The sequence below is a fragment of the Neofelis nebulosa genome, chromosome 4 (assembly GCF_028018385.1).
Source record: "Neofelis nebulosa isolate mNeoNeb1 chromosome 4, mNeoNeb1.pri, whole genome shotgun sequence".
Lineage (NCBI taxonomy): Eukaryota > Metazoa > Chordata > Mammalia > Carnivora > Felidae > Neofelis > Neofelis nebulosa.
Genome location: NC_080785.1, coordinates 166,433,006 through 166,453,063, shown reverse-complemented (window position 1 = coordinate 166,453,063; position 20,058 = coordinate 166,433,006). Strand labels below are relative to the sequence as shown.

The 20,058-nt window shown below is 58.6% G+C and overlaps 1 protein-coding gene across 5 annotated transcripts in view; it reads left to right on the top strand.

The window, feature by feature from the left end:
- UHRF1 (ubiquitin like with PHD and ring finger domains 1) overlaps positions 1 to 16,504 on the top strand; it is a 38,724-nt gene extending 22,220 nt beyond the window's left edge. For 4 of the 5 annotated variants that reach the window (XM_058728356.1, XM_058728359.1, XM_058728355.1 and 1 more), the window contains 12 exons: positions 622 to 722; positions 847 to 1,033; positions 1,636 to 1,759; positions 2,048 to 2,155; positions 2,441 to 2,545; positions 3,338 to 3,444; positions 7,363 to 7,525; positions 7,608 to 7,745; positions 9,457 to 9,616; positions 9,689 to 9,846; positions 11,455 to 11,559; positions 14,959 to 16,504. In XM_058728356.1, the coding sequence (XP_058584339.1) occupies positions 622 to 722; positions 847 to 1,033; positions 1,636 to 1,759; positions 2,048 to 2,155; positions 2,441 to 2,545; positions 3,338 to 3,444; positions 7,363 to 7,525; positions 7,608 to 7,745; positions 9,457 to 9,616; positions 9,689 to 9,846; positions 11,455 to 11,559; positions 14,959 to 15,105 (1,603 nt within the window). In that variant the 3' untranslated portion in view covers positions 15,106 to 16,504. The remainder of the gene's footprint in view (positions 1 to 621; positions 723 to 846; positions 1,034 to 1,635; positions 1,760 to 2,047; positions 2,156 to 2,440; positions 2,546 to 3,337; positions 3,445 to 7,362; positions 7,526 to 7,607; positions 7,746 to 9,456; positions 9,617 to 9,688; positions 9,847 to 11,454; positions 11,560 to 14,958) is intronic. The other variant, XM_058728357.1, reaches the window with a different exon arrangement.
- Positions 16,505 to 20,058: the final 3,554 nt, after the last annotated feature.

Here is a 20,058-nt window from a genome sequence, read left to right as displayed (position 1 = left end):
GGACGCTTGGGGGCGCCTGGGTGGCTCAACCGGCTGAGCATCTGACTTTGGTTCAGGGCATGATCTCACAGCTTGTGGGTTCGAGCCCCGCGTCGGGCTCTGTGCTGACAGCTCGGAGCCTGGAGCCCGCTTCGGATTCTGTGTCTCCCTCTCTCTCTGCCCCTCCCCTGCTCCGGCTCTGTCTCTGGGAAAAAAAAGAAAAAAAAAAAAAAGCCAGACACTTAAGTAAAGCACCCTGGCGCCCCTCACTGGGGGTCCCTTTAAGCTATCAGAGTTTTCGTAGTCCGAGACCAGAAAATTGAATCAGACTTTACCTCTAGGTTTTGTATGTGGGGCCTAATTCGATCGGTCTTGCCTGCCGCAAGGTTAGACATTATTCGCTCAGACGCATCACGTGATGAAACCCCGGTGTGCGTGTCGTTTCCGTCTGGTTTCTGAGCCGGCAGGACTTGAGCTGGCGAGGGGAGGAGCTCCGTGGACGCTCGCGGCCCCCGTAGCATTGGGACCAGAGCTGCCCGTGCGCGCTGCGAGCCGCCGCCTTAGGTGGCAGGGTCCCCGCCGAGGCCCCCGGGGCGGGTCCGCCAGCGGGACCGGTCTCGCTAACGGGCTTCCGCCTCACAGGGACGATTCTCTCAATGACTGTCGGATCATCTTCGTGGACGAGGTGTTCAAGATCGAGCGCCCGGGCGAGGGGAGCCCCGTGGTGGAAAACCCGATGAGAAGTGAGTTCGGGCCCCGCCCCACCGCGTGTTCCGCGTCGGGCGTGGGGTGGGGTGGGGGTGCGGCTCCCGTCCCGACCGTGCCCGGCCGGCGCCGCCCGCGCTGAGCCCGCCGTCCCGTGCGCAGGGAAGAGCGGGCCCTCGTGCAGGCACTGCAGAGACGACGAGAACAAGGCCTGCCGCGTGTGCGCCTGCCACCTGTGCGGGGGCAAGCAGGACCCGGACAAGCAGCTCATGTGCGACGAGTGCGACATGGCCTTCCACACCTACTGCCTGCGCCCGCCCCTCAGCAGCATCCCCAAGGAGGACGAGTGGTGAGCGGGCGGGCCAGGGCTGGGGGGGGGGGGGGGGGGCCGGCATCACCGCACGTCTGGAGCGCGGCCTCTCGGCCACCACGCTCGCGTCGACGTGGACGGGGCGGTGGCGACGGGCTCGGCTCCGGGCCGGGGCCCCCCCCCCCCCCAACCTGTTCGGGCTCGTTGCCGCCGCTCCTCGTGGCTGTCGTTCGCACACCTCGCCCTCGCCGGGGTGGGGAAACCGAGTCTGCGGTCGCGAGCAGGTGCCCATCGAGCGTCCCCGCGTGTGTCCCGTATCCCAGCCGGGTTTGCCCTCGTCGTCGGGAGCTCCCGGGAATTCCCGTGGGAGAGGGACGAGCGTCTGCCGTCCGGTAGAACGTTCCGGGGCGAGGGGAACATTCCCGCCCTGCCCTGCCCTGCCCTGCCCGGTGGGGTCGCTCGCCACGCGTGAGTCGTGAGCCGGGCTTCTCGTTTAACGCGCCGGCATCGAAATGGAAACGCCCCCCCTCCCCCAGCGCAGGACGGCAGGGAGTCGCGGAGCCGGAGCCGGGCGTGTCCGCGGTGTGGGGCCCGAGGGAGGGGCCGGGCGCGGGCCTGAGGTGACGCCCCTGCCGTCGCAGGTATTGCCCCGAGTGTCGGAACGACGCCAGCGAGGTGGTGCTGGCCGGGGAGAAGCTGAAAGAGAGCAAGAAGAAGGCGAAGATGGCATCGGCCACGTCCTCCTCCCAGCGGGACTGGGGCAAGGTGAGGCGCCCCCGCCCCCCCGCGCCCCCGCGCCCCGCCCCCTCCGCGCGCCCCGCCCCTCGCCCCGCCCCCGCCGCGCCCCCGTGCCCCGCCCCTCGCCCCGCCACCCCCGCGCCCCCGCGCCCCCGCGCCCCTCCGCCCCCGCGCCCCCGTGCCCCGCCCCCAGCCGCGCCCCCTCGCCCCGCCCCCTCGCCCAGCCCCGCCCCCCTCGCCCCGCCCCGCCCCCTCGCCCCCCTTCCTGGCCCGCCAGCGCTCAAACTGCTCTTGCCTCTGTTTCCGGACCGACAGGGCATGGCGTGCGTGGGCCGTACCAAGGAGTGCACCATCGTCCCGTCCAACCACTACGGACCCATCCCGGGGATCCCCGTGGGCACCATGTGGAGGTTCAGAGTCCAGGTACCCCCGACTTCCTGGGCTCTGGGGCCTCAGAGGCCCCCGCCCCTGGGCGAGGGCCACCCCCAGGGAAGGCGGCAGGGCTGGGCTTCAGGCCGGTTCCTTCCAGGGTGTGGCTCAGACTCGGGGTGTCTGGGGGAGAGGCTCTCCTAACAGGGGTGATGACGCCTTTGGCAGAAGAGTCCGGCCGCTGGCTTTGAAAGTGGGAGGGAGCCAGGGTGGTGGGGTTGAGCGTCTCTGTCGCAGCCAGTTCCGAGGGTGCCATTTATTTCTCGGTGATCGTTGTAGGTCAGCGAGTCGGGGGTCCATCGACCTCATGTGGCAGGCATCCACGGCCGGAGCAACGACGGGGCTTACTCCCTGGTCCTGGCGGGGGGATACGAGGACGACGTGGTGAGTGGGGGGGAGATGGTCTGGAGTCATAAAACTGTGGGAAATGCACATAAACTTCATCATCATCACCATCTCTAAGCGCACAGCTCAGCGGCATCAGGCACACACACGCTGTTCTACGGCCGCCCCTGCCGTCTGTCTCCAGATCCTTCCATGTCCCAATCTGGGATTCTGTCCCCATGAAGCACGGACTCCCCCCGCCGGCTCCCGCCATCCACTCTCTGACTCTGTGGATGGGACTCCTCTGGGGACCCCCTGTGCGTGGGGTCACGCGGGACGTGTCCTTCTCCGTCCGGCTCCTGTCACTGCACGCGGTGTCCTCCGGGTCCGTCCACGCGGTGGCAGGCGGCAGGACGTCCTTCCTTCCTGAGGCTGGGTCATGTTCCGGCGTGTGGATGGACACGCTGTTAATCCTTCATCCACCAACGGACGCTGGGGTTGTTTGCACGTTTAGCTATTGTGGACCGTGCTTCCCTGAGCGTGGGTGTGCAAACACCTTCTCAAGGCCCCGTTTTCAATTCTTTGGGGCCTAGACCCAGAAGTGGGACCTGCCGCTTCGTATGGCAGTTTTGTTTTTAACTTTTCAAGGAACCTTCGTACCCTTTTCCATCGTGGCTGTGCCAGTTTGCGTTCTTACTCGTCCCTCACGGCGTCCCGATTTGTCCACGTCCCTGTCTGCACTCGTCACGTTCTGTGTCTCTGTTGACATCCTAACGGGTGGGTGTGGGTTTGTTTTCAGTGGAGTCTGTGCTCCTGTGTGTGGAGGACTCAGCCTGTCCTTCTCTGTTTCAGGACCACGGCAATTCTTTCACGTACACGGGCAGCGGTGGTCGAGATCTTTCTGGCAACAAGCGGACCGCGGAGCAGTCTTGTGATCAGAAGCTCACCAACACCAACAGGTTTGCCGAAGCGGGTTTTCTTACTTCTTCGCCAGCCGTGCCTCTGCCTCGTCCTGTGGCAGCTGCACAGGGGTGGGGTTGGTTCTGTTTTGGGGTGTCCTGTCCAGGAAGTTAGCGTCCCATTAAGAGTGCGGTGGAGGGGCACCTGGGTGGCTCAGTGGGTTAAGCGTCCAACCTCAACTCGGGTCATGATCTCTCGGTTCGTGAGTTGTAGCCCCGCCTCAGTCGGGGCTGACAGCACAGAGCCTACTTCGGGTCCTCTCTCTCTCTGTGCCCCTCCCCTGCTCACGTGTGCTCTCTCTCTCTCTCTTTCTCTCTCAAAAGTAAACAAACGTTAAAAAAAGTCTGCCATTTAAAAAAAAGGAAAAGTGGTAGAACGTAGGGATGAAGAACGTCCATTTTTTTTTATCTTCTTTTTGCTAAAGTCCTTCAGATGTGTTAAAGCAAACTTTTTCCCTAAAAGGCCAGATTATAGATACTTTTGGCTTTGTGGGCCGCATGGTCTCTGTTGTAACCGTCCAGTGCTGCCATCGTGGCACAAAAGCAGCCTCAGAGCCCATGTAAATGAACAAGCATGGTTGTGTTTCGGCAAAACTTTATTTGCAGAACCAAGTGGCAGGCCAGTGATTGCCGACCCCGCACTGCAGGTTGGCAACGGATTTTATTTTTTTAAATGTTTTTTTTTTTTTCAACGTTTTTTATTTATTTTGGGGACAGAGAGAGACAGAGCACGAACGGGGGAGGGGCAGAGAGAGAGGGAGGCACAGAATCGGAAGCAGGCTCCAGGCTCTGAGCCATCAGCCCAGAGCCCGACGTGGGGCTCGAACTCACGGACCGCGAGATCGTGACCTGGCTGAAGTCGGACGCTTAACCGACTGCGCCATCCAGGCGCCCCGGCAACGGATTTTATAAGCACAAAAAGCATCTTTAAAAATTTTTTTTTTTTTTCAACATTTTTTATTTATTTTTGGGACAGAGAGAGACAGAGCATGAACGGGGGAGGGGCAGAGAGAGAGGAAGACACAGAATCGGAAACAGGCTCCAGGCTCCGAGCCATCAGCCCAGAGCCTGACGCGGGGCTCGAACTCACGGACCGCGAGATCGTGACCTGGCTGAAGTCGGACGCTTAACCGACTGCGCCACCCAGGCGCCCCAACAAAAAGCATCTTGAAACCGAGAAAATGACAAGAGATGCGATGACCTAAATGTTACATGTTGCATCAATAAAACCCATATGTATGGGGCGCCTGGGTGGCGCAGTCGGTTAAGCGTCCGACTTCAGCCAGGTCACGATCTCACGGTCCATGAGTTCGAGCCCCGCGTCAGGCTCTGGGCTGATGGCTCGGAGCCTGGAGCCTGTTTCCGTTTCTGTGTCTCCCTCTCTCTCTGCCCCTGCCCCGTTCGTGCTTTGTCTCTCTCTGTCCCAAAAATAAATAAGAAACGTTGAAAAAAAAAAAATAAAAAAAAAAAATAAAACCCATATGTAGCATGAAAAGGCAGGTGACTATTTGGGGGACAAGTCTGCTACGGACATGGTATGTGATGGCTGTGTTCTCGTATATAAAGAGCTGTTGCAGATCAATAAGAAAAGCTAATAGGGAATCGCAAAAGACAGGTCGTTCACAAAGGAAACGCACATCCTTAATGACCACGAAAGCTTACTCCGTGTTGGTAATCAGAGAATACAGATTGAAGTGATGGTAAACTATTTTTTTCCCCTGTAAAATTGGCCAAAACCTCTAAAATGTTGAGAAATGTCAAGACCGAGACTGGTGTTCCACCGTTGGTAGAAATACAGATGCGGGGGCGCCTGGGTGGCTCTGTTGGTTAAGCATCTGACTCTGGCTCAGGTCATGGTCTCAGGGTTCGTGAGTTCGAGCCCCATACTGGGTGAACTTAAGCCCTGCTTTGGGATTCTCCTTCCCTCCCTCTCTCTCTGTCTCTGTTTCTCTCTCTCTGCCCCTCGCTCACTTGCGGTCTCTCAAAAATAAAAGAAAAAAGAAACACAGGTGGGTGCCACCTTCTGGGAAAGTTATCTATATGTATAGAGAGCCTTGAAAACGTTCTTACCCGTGACCCCGTAATTCTGCTTTGGAAGTGTGTTTGTGAGACACGAGAGCATGAAAATCTTATGTGTGGTGACCTGTGTATATTTTTAAGATTTTCTTTTTAAAGTTTATTTTTTGGGGAGAGAGAGCGTGCGCACGTGCATGAGTGGGGACGGGGTGGAGAGGGGGAGACAGAACTCCAGGCAGGCTCCGTGATGTCAGTGCAGAGCCCGACGTGGGGCTTGAATTCACGAACCGCAAGATCATGACCTAAGCCGAAATCAAGAGTCAGATACCTAGCCGACTGAGCCCCTCCCCTCCCTCCCGCACCTCTATACGTAGTGATACTTATCATACCGTTGTCTAAAATCGCAGAATTCAGGGGGCCTGGGTGGCTCATTCGGTGAAGCATCCGACTTCAGCTCAGGTCACGATCTCGAGGTTGGTGGGTTCGAGCCCCGAGTCGGGCTCTGAGCTGGTGATGCGGAGCCTGCTGGGGATCCTCTCTGTCCCTCCCCTGCTCGTGCGCTTTCTCCCCCTCTCCCCCCCCCTCAGATAAATAAACTTAAGTAAATAAACAAAATCACAGAACAAGTAACTAAATACGGGGGGGGGGTGCTTTGTTACACAGTTATTTGTCTAGTGGAGTACCTTAGTTTCAGTGGCTGTTGGGAGCCGTGTTCAGGAAAGCCTGGACGGTGCGGGGACTGCCCTGAGCTCACTTTCGGGATGAGAGCTGGACCCACGCCTCTGTAGTCATCCTCAGGAAGCGTGTGTCCATAGCAGCTCGTCTCTCCTTCTGAGCCATGAAGACGCTGCCGGTCGTCTGTGCTGAGCCTGACCCCCGGTCCGCCTGTCCCGGGGCCTCCGTGCCCCTCGGTGGGACGGGCCTCCCAGCCCCGCGTGGCTTCGCACACCTCCGCGTGGTGTGTTCGTGTCCTGCGGCTCCTCCTGTCATAAAACACCACAAGCGGGTGGTTCGTAAAACAACAGGAATTCGTTCTTGCGTAATTCTGGAGCCCAAACCCTGAAATCCCGGGGTCGGCAGGGCCGTGCTTCCTGTGAATCCTGTGGGGGAGCATCCCCGCCCCGGCCTCTTCCAGCTGCTGGCAGCCGCTGGCGGTCTCTGGTGTCCCTGACTCATGGGTACGTCCCTCCAGCCTTTGCCTCCTTCACGCGGGCTTCTCCCCCGGGTGCTGTGCCTCCGTTCCTTTTTCCTTTTTTTTTTTTTTTTTTTAATTTTTTTTCAACGTTTTTTATTTATTTTTGGGACAGAGAGAGACAGAGCATGAACGGGGAAGGGGCAGAGAGAGAGGGAGACACACAGAATTGGAAACAGGCTCCAGGCTCCGAGCCATCAGCCCAGAGCCTGACGCGGGGCTCGAACTCACAGACCGCGAGATCGTGACCTGGCTGAAGTCGGACGCTTAACCGACTGCGCCACCCAGGCGCCCCAACGTTTTTAAAGCTCTTAAAACTTATTTTGAGAGAGACAGCAAGCGGGGGAGGGGCGGAGAGACAGAGAGAGACCGAATCCCAAGTGGGGCTCTGCACGCTCAGCCCAGAGCCGGACCCGGGGCTCGACCTCGCGAAACATGAGATCATTCATGGCCTGAGCCGAGACCAAGAGTCGGATGCTGAACCGACTGAGCCACCCAGACACCCCCCCCACCCCCACCCCGTACCCTTTTCCCATAAGGACAGTCAGGGCCACACTAGCCCGCTCTGATCTCTTTTGAACCTGACCCCCATCTGCCACACCCTCTTTCCAGAGAAGGTCAGGCCCGCGCCCTAGCGGCGAGAGCGTGAGCCTCTCTTTCATGGGGACGCCGGCCGGCCTCTCCCTCACGGGGCCTCGCTCTCCCCACAGGGCGCTGGCCCTGAACTGCAGCGCCCCCATCAACGACCGCAAAGGGGCCGAGGCCAAGGACTGGCGGTCGGGGAAGCCGGTGCGGGTCGTGCGGAACGTCAAGGGTCGGAAGCACAGCAAGTACGCCCCCGCCGAGGGCAACCGGTACGACGGCATCTACAAGGTGAGCGGCCCTGCCTGCCCCCGCCGGCCCCGCGCGCGGCCCCAGACCCCACACGGTGCTGACGCGGCCGCGCTGCCCGCAGGTCGTGAGGTACTGGCCGGAGAAGGGCAAGTCCGGCTTCCTGGTGTGGCGCTACCTGCTCCGGCGGGACGACGCGGAACCCGGTCCCTGGACGAAGGAGGGGAAGGACCGGATCAAGAAGCTGGGGCTGACCATGCAGGTGCGTCCGGGCCGGGCCTGCCGTCTCTCGCCTGGGAGCCCCGCTCTGGACTCCTCTGGCCTAATGCCTGCGGAGCCAGGAGCTGCCCCGCGACGCGCCTCGTCTTCCCGGCCGGTCGCTGGGGATCGGGGCAGAGCCTGCCTCAGGGAGCTTCGGGCAGCGAGGGCCCGGCCAGTGGGGGCCTGCCTTCCCGGCCGGAAGCTCCCCCAGGTTCCTGTGATCTTAAATGACTTCCGGGCACCTGGTTGCCCCTCGCGGGCTGTACCCTTGGGATCGTTCAGCCCGTGGATTTTGGGGGTGGGCGGGTGGTGTTTGTGTTCGTGGTTTGAGGGTGGAGAACCACACTTCCTTGTGCGAGCCGTGTTCCGGGAGGGGTTCGTGTGAAATCTGCGCGGAATCCGGTTTCCTCCTTTTCGCCAGGCTCCACGGCGCCCCCAGGCAAACCCACAAAACCCGTGTGACGTGGGGAGGGGTACGCCCTCCGAACACTCGCTCACCTCCGCCCAGCAGCCGGGGCGCCCACCTCCCAATCCCATCTCCCAGGGCTCACCCGGTGCGGGGCACGCCTTTGCTGCACCATAATTATGGCTTTTCTGTTCGTTACGGCGAGTCTCTACAGCTGATAAGTCGGTGTGGGACTATTTAAGGAATCTTAATTGCCACTGAGAATCAGATGCCCCCCCCCCCCCCCCCTCCGCCGAGGGTCACCAAAGAGTCGTCTTCTGAACGTGATGTTTGTACCTCGGAGAATTTCAGAGGCTAAGGAACGGGAGAGGGAAACAGCCAGGAGAGGGAAACAGCCAGGGGACGGGAACACCAGCTCCCGGAATATTCACGACTTAACGATTGCGTTCCTAAAGAAGCTTGTCGATCTCTTGATGAAACCCCAGAAAGTCCCACAGGACTGTAGGTGCCTCGGAGATGGGGTTCTAACTCAGTAATGCCTGTCAGACCCCAGAGGAGCCCCAGACTCCTCTAAATTGGGTTGGCGAGCAAGGGCCTTGAGGCCACTTCTTTGTAAATGAAGTTCTCCCGGGGCGCCCCCTTTCGTTCCGGGGCCTCAGCGGGGCTCCGAAGGCAGAAATCCTGCCTGGCGCCTGGGGAGGGGAGGAGTTTGCCCACCTCTGAATGAAACAGGGTTGCCTGGGTGGCTCAGCTGGCCGAGCGTCCAACTTCTGTTCGGGTCGTTATCCCACGGTTCTTGGGTTCGAGCCCCGAGTCCGCAGTGCGGAGCCTGCTTTGAATCCTCCCTTGCTCTGCCCCTCCCCCGCTTGCTCGTGTGCTCTCTCTCTCTGTCCCTCTCCCACTTGCTTGCTCTCTCTCTCTCTCTCTCTCAAAAAGAAATAAACATTTAACAGAAGTAAATAGCGAGGGTGATAATTAGACTCTCACTTGCTGGAGCTGCTGCGCAGTGTTTTCCAGGCGTTTCCCCCCCCCCCCCCCCCCCCCCCGTTCGACCGCTTCCCCTCCACCCCGTCAGGGCCACGCTGCTCCCTCAGCCCTCTTATTCCTGAGAAGTTGGACAGTTGGCGGTGCATTTGCCCGAGGCTCCCTGGAGGCTGAGCCGGGAGAGGGAGTCCAAGGCTTGGAGGCCAGAGCGGGGACCGGGGACGGAATGTCGATGGGGTGAGGTGGCAGGAAGGGCGCCGGCCGAGGCGGCCCCCGGTCCCCGGACCCCGTGCTTCTCACCGCCTGACTTGACCCTTTGCAGTACCCGGAAGGCTACCTGGAGGCCCGGGCCAGGAGGGAGAAGGAGAAGGAGAACAGTAAGAGGGAGGCCAAGGAGGAGGACGAGGACCAGGATGAGGACGAGGAGGGGGGCTTCACCTCCCCCAAGAAGGGCAAGGGCAAGCGGAAGTGCAAGTCCGGAGGTAGGTGCCTCTGCGGGCGGCGCCCACGTGCACGCTCAGCCGCCCGCCCTCACCCACTCCGCTCTGTCCCAGCAGGGGGCAAGACCGGCGCTGGGTCCCCGCGAGGGACACCTAAGAAAAGCAAGGTGGAGCCCTATAGCCTCACGGCCCAGCAGAGCAGCCTCATCAAGGAGGACGAGAACAACACTAAGCTGTGGAGCGAGATCCTGAAGTCGCTCAAAGACGGGCCGGTGAGCGCCCCCCCCACCCTCCCACTCGCCCGGCCTGGGCGGCCTCTCCCCTCACCCTTGATTACATGACGTGTAGAGATAGTTCAGGATCATCACCACATTCAGCGCACGGCTCAGCAGCCTCAGGCACACGCACGCTGTCGTGCAGCCGCCCCCGCCACCCGTCTCCAGAACTTTCCATCTCCCCAGACTGAGCCTCTGTTCCCATGAAGTGCTGACTCGCCCGCCCCTCCCCCCCCCCCCGGCTCCCACCATCTACTCTCTGTCTCTGTGGACGGGATTCCTCTAGGGACCCCCTGTGCGTGCGGTCACGTGGGACGTCCTTTCTGTGTCTGGCTTCTGTCCCTGCACACAGCAGTGCAAAGCAAATATGCCCCCGCCAAGGGGGCACGTCCCCAGCTTTCCCCTCTCGGGCATAGTCCCAGGCGCCGGATCGTCAGGTCAGTCTGTGCTCAGCTTTCTAAGGAACCGCCAAACCAGGCCTGTCTGTTTTCGGTCCTCCTGCTCTGAGTGCAGCAAATGACACGGACGGGTCACTGAAAGCGAGCAGCCCGGTGGCCCCCGACCGCGGCCTGAGCCTCGCTCTCCAGAGTCCTTTATGTACGCTCAGGGCCTGCCTGTCGACTCTGATGTCCTGTTTTCGTTTGTTTTCCTTTTTTGAGTTTCTTTGGGGAGAGAGCGAGCAGGGAGACCGTGAAAGAGAGAATCCCACGCAGGCTCCACACTGTCAGTGCAGAGTTCGACGTGGGGGTTGAACTCACGAACCGTGAGATTGTGAGCAGGAGCCAGGTGTTTCACTGACTGAGCCACCCCGGCTTTTGGTCCCGGTCATCCTGTCTCGGGGCCTTCGCCCTCACGGTCCCTCCGCCGCGAGGACCTTCCCCCGAAATGCTCCTGCTCAAGACTCCTGCGGCAGCCGTCATGAATGACCACGGAGTTGGGAGCTCGTAGCAACACAAACCCTCATTCTCTCGCAGTTCTGGAGGGCAGAAGCCCGGATGAGTGCCTAGGGGCCGGGCCGGATCCATTTCCCGTGCTTCCCCGGCGTCTGCAAATGCCGCGTCCTTGGGCCCCACACGTCGCTCCGGGCCCCGCCTCCCTCTCACAGGGACCCTTGTGATGCCGTGGGGCCACCTGGATAACTCAGGGCAGTGTCCCGTCTCAGCGTCCTTAACCCCGTCTGCAAAGTCCCATTAGCTTCACGAGGTGACACCACAAGTCCCGGGATTCAGATGTGGCATCTTGGGGGCCGTGACCCAGCCGGCCGTGTGTCGTCCTCCCGGTCGCCTTTCTCCTTGCAGCGTCCCAGGGCAGCCCCTCCCCGGCTGCCTGCCGCCCTCCCAGCTCTGCTGCGGCGTCCCGGCCCCGCCTGTCCCATCTTTGGTCCCCCTCCCCCGGCCTCTGAGCTCCACGTTGACAGGCCTTGTTCTGTGGCCCCCAGCGGTGGACCCCGACGCCCAAGCAGCCGCTGACGAGCCCACCCCGGACTCGGGGCCTCTCGGGGCCGCTGTTTTCTTGTGTTAACTGGGGGCGGGCAACAGGTGCCTCCCCCCTGGGTGGGCATGCCGGTCAGAGGTGGGCTCAGCTCACACGCTCTCTTTCCTCCAGTTCCAGAAGTTCCTGAGTAAAGTGGAGGAGACGTTCCAGTGCATTTGCTGCCAAGAGCTGGTGTTTCGCCCCATCACGACCGTGTGCCAGCACAACGTGTGCAAGGTGAGAGGGGCGGCCGCGGGCCGGGCCAGAAGCTGCTGAAGGGACTGCCTGCGCTTGCTGCCACCCCCTGGCACGGGGGCTTTGCTGCCACGTGCTCCAGGCGCCCAGGCTGCCCAGGGCCTGGTCGTGGCTGTCCAGGTGGCCTCCCGGCCTTTGTCCCGGGCTCCCGTCACCCCCCTGCCCTGCACCTCATCCTCCTGTGCCTCCGGCGTGCTGCAGAGTAAAACTGGGGACCTAGGCCGCCGCTGCCCACCTCCCTGTGGCCTGAAGCCATAGGGGCCCTGTGCCTGTCTCTCCAGCAGGCCCTTGCCTGCCTGCCTTGGGAGTGTTCTCTGGTCCCCCCTCCCCTGGAACATTCTCCCCCAACCCCCACCATGGCTGTGGGTCCGGGGCGGGAAGGGCGGGCAGGAGGGAGGGCTTCCTAGTGGAGGCAGCATCCCAGGTAGGCAGAGCGGCAGGGGCAGGAGCCTGGACGGGCAGGCAGCGGGGGCCTCGAGGGGACGAGGGGTGGGAGGTGGGCCCAGAGGGTAGTCCGTCTTAGGAGGGTGGGCGGGAGGGGAGCCTGGGAGGGGCCGAGACAGGGTGGGCGGGGGTGTCCCGGGCACTGTGGGGGGGGGGGACTACCGGCATCCCTGGCCCCGCCCACTCGGTTCCCCGAGGCACCCCCAGTCCTGACAGCCACAGCTGTCCCCGACACCACCCAGCGTCCCCCGGAGGCAGAGTCGCTCGGTGGGGTGGGTCGTTCTGCCGCGTCTTCTGGTGAGAGTCGGTTGGTAGGGACTTCAGTGCGGCGCGGGCAGGCAGTTTGAGAACAGGCTGTCCCCGCCTCCCGAGCGCCCTGCCCTGGCTGTCTGAGTTGCCGGCCTCCTTTCTCGCCTTCGGGCCGTCTCTGTGCAGGCCTCAGTGTTAGCTGTCACGCCAGGGGAGGGGCTCAGACCGCCAAGCAGTGTGGCGGGTCAGGCCCTTCACTTTTCCATCCTTGGGCCCCGCTGTCCTGCCTTGTGGCCCGATCGGTGCCTTCAGCCGTGTGGCCGGGGAGAGATGCCCCGTGTGCCCCAGGCAAGGCTCTGCCCCTCCCAGCTGTGTGGCCTTGGAGAGCCACCCGGCCACTCTGAGCCTCAGTTGACTCGGTGCAAAGGAATGGAGTGACACCTTCAGACTCCAGGTGACAGGTGCTGCGGTGGGCTCCAGGTCAGGCCACAGAGAAGGAGCGGATGGTGGGGGGGGGGTCTGGCCGCGAGCCTCGCCGTGGAGCCGGTGTGGGTGCCGTGGATGGACGGGCTGCTGGCACGTGGGTCTGTCCCCGCTGCTGATCCCTGGCAAGAACCTCAGCCTCGGGCGGGGGGGGGGGGGGGAGGGGTGCTACAGGAAGGCGGCCTTGGCCCCCACGTCCTAGCATCTGATTTTGGTTTGTTTTGTTTTCTTTGACGTCTACTCATTTTTGAGCCAGAGAGAGAGAGTGCGCGTGAGCAAGTGGGCGAGAGCAAGTGGGCAGAGAGGGGGGAGATCCCGGATCCAACGTGGGCTTGATGGTGGGGCTTGAACTTACAAACCGTGAGACCTTGACCTGAGCCACAAAGTCAGTCCACCGACTGAGCCACCCAGGTGTCCTGACTTTGGTTTTACTTGATTAAAAAATTATCTTATTGTGGGGCGCCTGGGTGGCGCAGTCGGTTAAGCGTCCGACTTCAGCCAGGTCACGATCTCGCGGTCCGTGGGTTCGAGCCCCGCGTCAGGCTCTGGGCTGATGGCTCGGAGCCTGGAGCCTGTTTCCGAGTCTGTGTCTCCCTCTCTCTCTGCCCCTCCCCCGTTCATGCTCTGTCTCTCTCTGTCCCAAAAATAAATAAAAAACGTTGGGAAAAAAAAAAAATTATCTTATTGTCATAAAATGCCCACAATGTAAAACTTGCCTTATTCACCATCTCTAAGCGCACAGCTCTCTGACATCAGGCACACCCACGCTGTCATGCAGCCACCCCCACCCTCCATCTCCAGAACTTTCCGCCTCCCCAGACTGAGACCCTGCCCCCAGGAAGCACGGACTCCCCGCCCCCTGCCCCTCCCCTGGCTCCCACCATCCGCTCTCTGTCCCTGTGGACGGGACTCCTCTGGGGACCCCCTGTGCGTGGGGTCATGCGGGACGTGTCCTTCTGTGTCCGGCTCCTGTCACTGCGCACGGTGTCCTCCGGGTCCGTCCACGCGGTGGCAGGCGACAGGACGTCCTTCCTCCCTGAGGCTGGATGATATCCCAGCGTGTGGATGGACGCTTGGGGTGTTTCCGTCTCGTGGCCGTCGTGAACAACGCAGCAGTCCATAGCCGGAATTTTGAGCGTGGACCCGAATCTTAGTCGTGTTTTTTGTCCCCGGATTCGGGGCCATAGACCTTACTGGCAAGGATGAGGGAGTTTTGCGACTAAGACGGGAAGCCACAGGTTGCGCACGGCGGTCGGATGTGCCGTGGCACCAGCAGGCCTTCTCCTGTGTCGAGTTCGTCCTTTCCCCCAGGTGCCCGACGCCATCCGTCAGGGGTGCACGCCCACCGGTGCTCGCATCCCTGTGTGCGGGGTCCCGGCCGGTGCCTGGCGGCTCCGCTTGTGAGAGCGGGCGGCTGGCTCTCCCGGGCTGGTCCGCTGCTCCGCTCTCCCCACCCGGCTTCCTTCTCCAGCGGTCGCTCGGTTGAGAATCGAGTTGGAACCCAGACGGAAATCTGGCTCAGGGCCAGAGATCCTTCCTTCCCTTCCTCCCTGTCTCCCCACCAGCACACGTTTATGGAGCACGTACTACACGTGGGGGTCCTGTGCTTGGTGCTGGTGGGGACTGTCTGGTCTGTGTCCCACGAGGACATTCGTGGAAGAGGATTCCCGGAAGGTGGAAGGTGCCATTTTAAGACGGGGGGTGGGGGGGAGGGTCTGGCTTCAGCTCAGGTCCTGATCTCACGTTCGTGAGTTTGAGCCCAGCATCGGGCTCAGTGCTGACCGTGCAGAGCCCACTTCGGATCCTGTCTCCCCCTCTCTGCCCGCCCCCTGCCCCCACCAGCTTGTGCTCTCTCAAAAAAAAAAAAAAAAAAAAAAAAAAGGTAGGGTGAGGGCCGCTTCTGACATTCGAGGGTCATCAAGGAAGGGCCCTCTGAGGAGGTGGCCCGAGCCGAGGCGTGGGTGCCAGGAGAGCCAGAGGACAGAGCTGAGGAGCAGCGCGACCTCAGTACTGAGGCCTGGAGGCCGGGACGAGCTTGGAGTCCGTGAGGAGCCCCGGGGAGGCCAGGCTAGAGGTAGAAAGCGAGACTGACGGTCAGGAGGGGCCTCTGGACCCCGTGAGACGTCGGTAATTGTCTCTGGCTCCGTCCTGGGGACGCGGGCGGCTGGCTCGGACGGTGCCGTTCACCCCCCCTCTGTCTTGCAGGATTGCCTGGACAGATCTTTCCGGGCGCAGGTGTTCAGCTGCCCGGCCTGCCGCTACGACCTGGGCCGGAGCTATGCCATGCAGGTGAACCAGCCGCTACAGGCCGTCCTCAACCAGCTCTTCCCCGGCTACGGCAGCGGGCGGTGATCCTCAAACGCTTCTCGCCGGTAGTGTTTTTTTGGAAAAAAAAAAAAAAAAAAAAAAAAGTGTCACAGGGGTCTTGGCCCCCTCTTTTGTTTTTAGTGGGCTTAACTTAAACAGGTAGCTTTTCCTCCACTCCCTAAAAAGCCTCGTCTTCCTGGTTTTGTTTTGTTTTGTTTTGTTTTGTTTTGTTTTGTTTTAACCAACACATTTCCCGGAGTTTGTATTACGGCTTGAAGAAAGAAGGAAAGAAAGTTGGACTTCTCAGTGTTGTGTTTTGGTTTTAGAAAAATACAAAGCCTGCAGTTTATCAGCAGAACAACAAACACAAACAATTTTTTCCGAAGAGGAATTCAAAACGCCTTGGCGCGAAGGCTGCTCGTGTTCCCGGCGCCAAGTTCCCAGAAGTTCCCGCCGCCGCCGAGCCAGAAGGCGCCCGGCCGCCCAGAACAGTCTTTTTCAAGGTGCGTGGCTTCGGTCTCCGAAGTTGAAAGCGAGCGCATCTCCCTGACCGCGCGTCCTGCCGCCTAGAAGCCAGCAAGGCAGCGCCTGCTGGCGGCCCGGGGGTGGCCGGCCCCGCGTCACCCACAGGGAGGGTGACAAGAAGCGAGGAGCCCCCTCCGGCCCCGAAGCCATCCCCCAAGTTTGCTTTCACGTGGCAGCCGCCCCACGCAGAGCCCTCCTCCCCGGGGTGAGCGGACAGGAGTCGCCCCGAAGCCGCCGCCCCCGGACCTCGGCGCGGGGCTGGGCGGGCGGCCGAGTGGCCGCTGTCTCGTCTGCCGCGCCACGGAAGCGGACGTTCGAAGCCATGTTCAAGTGCCTTTGGGTCTTTTCTTCTGTTGGAAACGTGGGGCTCTCTTTTTAGCACTGAATTGTCGAAAATGCCAACCAGATCCTAAAACTGTGGTTAACCTGTTCTTCCCGATAGCGGGTGAGTGTTTGGGGGAGATTTCTTTTTTGTCCATCCTTTCCACTGAATTTTCAACTCCCCGATCGAGAATTCTAAGAGGGAATTTTTTTTAAGTACTTTTTTTCTGAATGAAATTTTTTTGTAGTTATTGTATATGTACCAAGAAAACTATAACTTAGGGTTTGGTTGTGTTTCTGGTTTTGTTTTGTTTTGTTTTCTTTTTTGGTTTTGTATTTTTTTTGGAATGATTTGTTAATTTTTCTAACTTTACCAAAGTTTGCAGCTTTTACCTCAATAGAACAGGAATATTTTAAATCCCATAACTGCAGACAAACTGGAGTGGTATCGTTTTAAAAAGTCTTTCTTTTTTCCTTATTATTAGGTTGTTAATGTATTAGGAAGAAACCGTGAAATCCTGTGTAGGCTTTTTCTAAACAGTTCAATATTCTTTGTCCAAATTTTAGATTCTTGGAATAAACGCCTTTTACAGATGCATTGGGTTGTGTCTTCTGTCGGCGAATGGTTTTGTGGTCTGCCAGGCGGGGACCTCTTCGGTTCCCCGTATTTCGCGTTCTGTTCACAAAAGCCCCGGGAAGACAGGCCTGGCAGGTGGCATCCGTCCCCTCCAGAGGAGAGGACGGACTGACGACAAGGCGGTGTGCCGTGATTGGGCCGGGACTTTTACAGGGCCTGCCAGCCCGAGCCGAGGGGCCGCATCCAGCCTTCCGGCTTGGAACCAGGGCTCACTTCCTGCTCCCCAAGGTCAGTGGTACTGTTCCCGTTTACGTGTGAGGAAACGGACAGCCACCCCCTCCATTAGGAGCTCGGCCTGAAGTCACATGATCCTAGAGAGGTCTCTGCGGGCCAGGGGGCTACTGACGGCCTGACACGCTCTCTTGTCTCCAGCAGAAGTTGGAGGTCAAGATGGTGACGGGTTAACCATCCACTGCAGGGAAGGGCGCAGCTGCCCTGTTTGGTCCTTGCGATGCATCACGCGTGCCCTTGAAAGCATGCTGGGTGGGGGCGGGGCAGAGAGCTAAAGGGGCCGGGCTGCCCCGCGGGGCGAGGGGAATGTTCTAGGTTTGCTGTTGGTTGTGCTCCTCTGCGGAAATACTCCAGTCCTTCGAGTTGTAACACTTCTGGCATGGGTCATTTTCGTGGTGTGTCAAATGTCAAGTGTGAACGCGCAGAGGAAGTGCCCCAGACGTGCCCCAGGCCGGCCCCCCAGCCCCCAGGGGCAGAGCACACGGAGGTGGGTTCGTGGTCGAGACTGTTGGCTTTTTGGACGTTTCTCTCATTTTAAAAGTCACGAACAATGTCTCGTTAAAAATTAGCGAAACCCAGGAAACTGTGGAAATGCCGGGCAGAAGCGATCACAATATTAGGCGTATTTCTTTCCTGGTTTGCTTTGGTTTTTATGGTTATGTAACCGCTTTATCGAGATACACTTCACGTTGCCCTCAAGTTCACCCGTTTAGAGTGTACAGTTAACTCGTTTTTAATATGTTCAGAGTCCCACGACCATCACCTTTAGTTCCGGAACATTCTCACCCTAAAAAGGAATCCCATCCCCCTCTCCCGGCCCCCACGAGCCCCCTTCCCGTCCGTGGATGAGCCTGTTCGGGACGTTTCACACGTGTGAACTCCCACCCCGCGTGGCTTCTCGTGTCTGGTTCCCCCCCTGAGGGTCGTGCGTTCGGGGGTCTTCACATGGGAACACGTGTCACTGTTTCACTCCTTTTAAAGGCTGAATAATATTCCATTATACGGATTAACCACCCGTTTAAATCCACCCGGTTGACTTTGTTGTGATCTTTTTTTAAGTTTTTTATTCACTTTGAGAGAAAGTTTACGTGAAAGCGAGGGGAGGGGCCGAGAGAGGAGAGAGAGAATCCCAAGCAGGCCTTGCATCGCTGTCAGCAAAAGCCTGACTCGGGCTCGAACCCATGAATGACGAGACCATGGCCTGAGCTGAGATGAAGAGTCAGACGCTTAACTGACTGCCCCCACCTGGTTGACTTCATTTTTCCTAATGTTTTTTTCTCAGTTTATTTATTTTGAGAGAGAGAGAGAGAGAGAGAATCCCAGGCAGGCTCTGAGCTGTCAGCACAGAGCCCGATGTTGGGGCTCAAACCCACGAACCGCGAGATCATGACCTGAGCGGAAACGGAGTCCGATGCTTAACGGATCCCTTCTTGAGTTTTTAACGTAAACCTCCCTTCTTTTATTCTACTCTGGGTTATAAAATTGGCTCGTGATCCCTTTGGAACATTTGAAAACTGGATGTATGCGGAAAAAAAAAAGTCAAAAGACCTACTGCCTTGTGCCGGTTTTCTCTTCATTTCTGTTCATTTCCCGAGTTACCACTCTGTCTAGCACCTTAGGAAACGAACAGATGTGAGCGGTGGCCCGGCGTGTGCATATTCGTGTGTGTGTTCAAAAATGTGAAATCTACACGGGTGTCCAGTGATACATACTTGGAGTGAAATGGAACGTTGGGATTCCTCCCCTGCATGTACTTCTAAAAAGGAATTTTTTTTTTTGTTTTAAACACAAAGGCGATGCCTTTCCAACCATCTCCACTTACGCATTAGACTGGCCTGTGTGTGGGAGGGGAGTCCCAGCCCTGTACCTTGCCCTTTTGGGGAAGATGAAGACCAGTTAGAAATGAGCCCCCTCCAGGGCCACCTGGGTGGCTCAGTCGGTCAGGTGTCTGACTCTTGGTTTTGGCTCAGGTCACGATCTTCCGGTTCATGGGTTTGAGCCCCACGTGACACTCCATGCTGCGGAGCCTGCTTGGGATTCTGTCTCCCTCTCTCTCAGCCCCTCCGGGGCTGGTGCAGAAGGCCCCCTGGCCTGTTCAGGGAGAGATCCAGGGTGGCTCCCAGTACCAGCCTTGCATGAGATTCGCACCTGTCTGCAAAGACTTGGAGAAAACCCAGGTGATTTATCCCCATGCGAATTTGTCCCTTTGAAAATTCTGAGTGTTTCCTTCCTACTCTGCACAAGACACTTTTTTTTTTTGTTTTGTTTTGTTTTTTTGTTTTTGTTTTTGTTTTTTTTTATTTATTTTTGGGACAGAGAGAGACAGAGCATGAACGGGGGAGGGGCAGAGAGAGAGGGAGACACAGAATCGGAAACAGGCTCCAGGCTCCGAGCCATCAGCCCAGAGCCTGACGCGGGGCTCGAACTCACGGACCGCGAGATCGTGACCTGGCTGAAGTCGGACGCTTAACCGACTGCGCCACCCAGGCGCCCCAACAGGACACTTTTTTTAATTAAATGGCAACGATTATGCTTTTTTCCTAACCTTTTGTTATGCAAACTTTCAAACAAAGTTATGGTGAACCCTGGAATATTCCTCCCATCTGGATTCTACAATCGTTCAGATTTTTACATAATAGGTGGTGTTTTAAAGTCTCCCTACACAAGATAAGAAAGTTGGCAACCTATTTAGGTGCTCTAATTAAAAAAAAAAAAAAAACAACAAAAAAGGTTTCAGAGTCTGTGAAATCCAAACACCTGGTATTTACGGAAGTAGAATAAGGGGGGGGGTGAGTGGGGGGGGGATCCCCTCCATTATTTCATCGTGGATGCTGTGTTGCCATGATCAAATGCGTTTTTCTTTCCCACTGGTTAGGGAGTTCCTTGGGGGCAGTTACTACTTGGCATCTTTAAAATTAAATTTAAACTACACGAGGAATGTATGAATATAGTCCCATGAGAATTGAAAACCTCCCTGAACAGATTCACATCCCCACGGACTACTCTTTTTAGCAGTGCGGATCTATCCCCTCTCCAAAGGTTTCCTTTTCTCCATTTCAGGGCGGTCTTTCTGTGTGCCTTGACACGGATGCGTGCCCTTAGAAACCACACGACGCTGGTCTCTGTGTTTGTGTCCATAACGTCGGTTGCTGGATACAGAGTTCTGGGCCATTCTGCGGCTTGCTCACCAGCGTGTGTAGGGGATGGATCCAGGGCTGGGCATGTAGACCCACCTCTTGTTAAACTGCTACACGGTTGAAAGTCCTGTAGAGCGCCCTGTGCCC